This window comes from Antennarius striatus, chromosome 17 (assembly GCF_040054535.1).
Source record: "Antennarius striatus isolate MH-2024 chromosome 17, ASM4005453v1, whole genome shotgun sequence".
NCBI classification, from domain to species: domain Eukaryota; kingdom Metazoa; phylum Chordata; class Actinopteri; order Lophiiformes; family Antennariidae; genus Antennarius; species Antennarius striatus.
In genome coordinates this window covers 16,787,562-16,791,332 of record NC_090792.1, presented here as the reverse complement: position 1 = coordinate 16,791,332, position 3,771 = coordinate 16,787,562, and the positions used below count along the sequence as shown (strand labels likewise).

Sequence of the window (3,771 nt, the reverse complement as noted above, 5' to 3'; positions counted from 1 at the left end):
CTCACGTTCCACTCAGCATTGATTCACAACAAGTAGCCTGAAATCACCATCACTAGTTTAATTGTTTATGCATCTCATTCTGTAGAATGTTCATGTATTAATAACAAAGAGCAGTTGAAGATGACTGAATTTCGCAGCCTTAGTCTGCAGTTCGATGCCATAAAATCTTATTCACTGAACCTTGTTTTAAGTGTATCTGCAGTTGAAGATGAGGGTCAAAGGTCAAACCGTGAGAACAGCATTTTTGGTTCATCTGCAACTAAAAGTGCATCCTTGAGTTGAGTACAAATCTGCTTTAAATCTGGTATCAGAACCCCCAGCCTGACAATTCTGGGGACGAGTTCAGGTATCCTCTGGACTGTTTCCATTGTTTTATCAGATACAGAAACCAACATCTCACCCAGAACATGTTGTTGGGTGAAAACCATCAGCGAGTCGTTGGTGTGGAGTTGAAATAAATCAAATACACTCATTTAAATTAACAACAAGATACTCAGCAGCAGCAGAGACGGTAAAAGCCATACATCAAGGAAACAAAGTGATCATAATGAGAATGAAGTCTTACCTTGACACTAAAAAATAATTTATTGATGTAATAAAGCAGCAACTATATGACGTCTGTGTATTTGTGTTAATGAATTTATTTCCTTCTCTGATGTTAAAACCTCTAACTGCTGGTCCCTTGACATATTTGCCTGCCTTCACTTTGATTTTTTGTTTTAGAATTCAATTATGGGATGTAATGAAGTGTAGTTTCAAGCCAGTTTTTCCACTTTTATTTTTGTGGGTGTGTTTATTGTTTGCTGCACCTGAGCCTGAATAAAGCAGAATAAAATATGTCCCCAAAGACGCACAGAGCAGTGAGGATAATTAAAGGCAATGTGTTTTTTTACGGGCAGAGAAACAGGAAATCTGCTCTACCGCATCGACTCTGGCTGTCGTGGACTAGAGAGAGTCTGAAAGCCAACCTCCTCTCCTCACTGCAGCGGGCTGCGATTGGATGCTGACAGCGGTGATGCATCTTCGTGGCGAGGAGAGAGAGGGATGTGGGGGGGGGGGTGGAGGAGGAGGGAGGAGGGGGGGTTGCTTTATAAAAGCCGGGGATCTGCAGCATCACCGAGCTGGTGCAGTGCAAAAACGCTCGCTCATCGCCACTGATGGTGTGCAGAACAAGGGGGACATAAAACCCTTCTGAAACTACAAAACATCCATAACCTTTTCTTAAACAAACCAAACAAAACAAAAAAAATCCATCATGAGCTTCGACTCCCACCCCCTCTCCTTCTACCGCCCTTGGGACACCTACAGAGGCACTCGCTCCATCACCAAAGTCTCCACATCCTCCTCCGTCTTCTCGTCTCCTAGAGCTCCTCCTTCCGGGAAGAGGATCCCGAGGCTGGCGTCCTCGTTTCTGCCGGATGTGTCGGAGCGGATGGACCTGGCCCAGGCCAGCTCCCTCAACACGGAGCTGCTGGGCCTGCGTTCCCACGAGAGAGAGCAGCTGGTGGACCTGAACGACCGCTTCGCCACCTACATCGAGAAGGTGAGGCACCTGGAGCTGCAGAACCGGGCCCTGCTGGCCGAGCTGGAGGCGCTGAGGAGGCGGCAGAACGACCCGTCGCGTCTGCAGACGCTCTACGAGGACCAGGCGAGGAGCTTGAGGGCCGTGGTGGACTCGGAGAACGGGGAGAAGGCGCGGATGGAGGCGGAGAGAGACTACCTGCAGGAGATGCACGAGCAGCTGAAGGAGCGCTACGAGGAGGAGCTGCGGCGGCGCCTGGATGCTGAGGAGGTCCTGCAGAGGGCCAGAGAGGACGCCGGCAGGGCCGTGATCGCCAACTGTGACGCCGAGGCCACCGTGGTCTCCCTGTGCGACGAGTTGGTGTTCCTGAAGAAGGTGTTTGCGGAGGAGCAGGTGGAGCTGCAGGCACAGCTCCAGGTGGCCAACATCAGCGTGGACGTGGGGGTGACCCGGCCCGACCTCTCCACCGCCCTGAGGGACATCCGGACTCAGTACGAACGGCTGGCGAACAAGAACATGCAGGCCGCCGAGGACTGGTACAAGAGCAAGTTTGTGAGCGTGGCGGAGATGGCCAGCAAGAACAACGAGGCGGTGCACGCCATCCGGGAGGAGACGATGGAGTACCGGCGGCTGCTTCAGTCCCGCTCGTCCGAGATCGAAGCTCTGAGAAACGTCATCAACTCTCTGAATAAACAAATGGAGGATCTGGAGGAGACACAAGCTAAGGAGGTGGCAAAGTACCAGGTGATGTTTGAGTCCTGTACAAACCTTCACCCAGCAGGAGAAGGTGAACCGATGCGTCTGGTCTGGTTACTGCCCGTCTGATCAGATCTGTGAGGATTTTATCTCCATCGTGGCTTCATGATGGAGAAAAAAAGATTGCGTCATGTTTATTAACAGGATTCACAATAAATTTGAAATGTGTGCAGAAAGAAGAGATAACAAGTGAAAGATTTGCGCTGTGGTGCTGAGGAGGCAGCAGGGGTGACAATCTGTAAGGCTACTGGACGCTAAGAAAAATCAGGGATTCTCATCAAGCGAAACCACCAATCATAAAGTTGTGTTTTTATCTCCTTGCCTTCAGTGTCGTTCATTTGGTGCCTTTTTCTTTATCCAATCACAGGTGAGGATAAACGAACTGGAGCAGGATATCGCTGACGCTAAGCAGGAGATGGCGCGCTATCTGAAAGAGTACCAAGACCTCCTCAACGTCAAGATGGCCCTCGACATTGAAATAGCAGCGTACAGGTGAGATGTGAACGTAACAGCTTTTGCATGTATGAATGTTGTAAACTACCAAAAAGAAAAAAAAGAAATAGATTAACAAAATTAAAAAAAATTCTTCTTTTTCCTAACAGAAAACTTCTGGAGGGGGAAGAGATCCGACTGGCTTACCCCTCACTCGCTGCCCTAAACTAAAACCTTTAAGTGGCAAATCTGACATAAACCTAAATCCTCACTCTTCCTCACTCATCATTTATGACCCCCCCCCCCGCCCTCCTTCATCATCCAAACGGTAAAAACGACGCTCATCTCTCCTCAAGACAGATGCGCCCTTGTGTCAAACAAGAGGTCCACCAGGAGTCCCCCTTCTTCTACACACGTTCTGACACCACAGGTCAGGAAGACGGCGAACCAGAGAACGGAGGGCGGCTGCATTGGGTTCATAGCTGTCTCAGGCTGCTGTAGTGTTTTGGATGAGTTCCTCACTGTCACACACGTTTAAGTCCAAACAGCAGAGTTCCCTCTGGAATCTTCTGAAGCCTCGCTGTGCAAACATTTGACCAACTGTTTGTGGAGCAGGGAAATAACATTTGGACTTTATCTGTGATTGAAATGATGCAGTGGGGAACTCCATCCATCCATGATGTGTTGTCCTGCACCTCTGTAGTCCTAGTCTGTGAACCAGTAACCTTAAAAATGTATTTGAGTTATTCTTCCTCTGCATTTACATCCACAAACAAGGTTTGGTTTGAAAACCACAGTCGGTTTGGGTCTCTACTTTAAATCTCTACTTGCGTCTCTTGCTAAACCTTCTGGATGTGCAAATGCTGCGGAAGAACAACTGTTACTGGTTCCTCCTAATATTTATGTAATGTGTCTTGCAGCTTCTTTGCATTAGAGTTTATTTTCTGTTCCGTGAGTTCATTCGAAGCTAAACCGGGGAAGCTGAAGGATAACTGTAGGAGCGCCTTGATGTTTGTCTGCTGACGGAGCTTTACGTCTGTGAAACTAATACAAAGTCAGCT

At 48.5% G+C, this 3,771-nt stretch overlaps 1 protein-coding gene across 1 annotated transcript; it reads left to right on the top strand.

The window, feature by feature from the left end:
- Nucleotides 1–1,154: 1,154 nt before the first annotated feature.
- On the top strand, nt 1,155–3,013 carry neff2 (neuronal intermediate filament family member 2). The gene is made up of 3 exons (XM_068339278.1): nt 1,155–2,266; nt 2,646–2,770; nt 2,881–3,013. Exons 1-3 carry the CDS (start codon nt 1,256–1,258, stop codon nt 2,939–2,941), a joined length of 1,197 nt encoding a protein of 398 aa, XP_068195379.1. The 5' UTR covers nt 1,155–1,255; the 3' UTR covers nt 2,942–3,013.
- Nucleotides 3,014–3,771: the final 758 nt, after the last annotated feature.

What these genes read in the sequence shown, in the direction of transcription:
- neff2 (XM_068339278.1), top strand. Translation starts at nt 1,256, where the DNA reads ATGAGCTTCGACTCCCACCCCCTCTCCTTCTACCGCCCTTGGGACACC. An exon ending in AGGAGGTGGCAAAGTACCAG is followed by an intron (nt 2,267 to 2,645) that starts GTGATGTTTGAG and finishes ATCCAATCACAG; the next exon opens with GTGAGGATAAACGAACTGGA. An exon ending in ATTGAAATAGCAGCGTACAG is followed by an intron (nt 2,771 to 2,880) that starts GTGAGATGTGAA and finishes TTTTCCTAACAG; the next exon opens with AAAACTTCTGGAGGGGGAAG.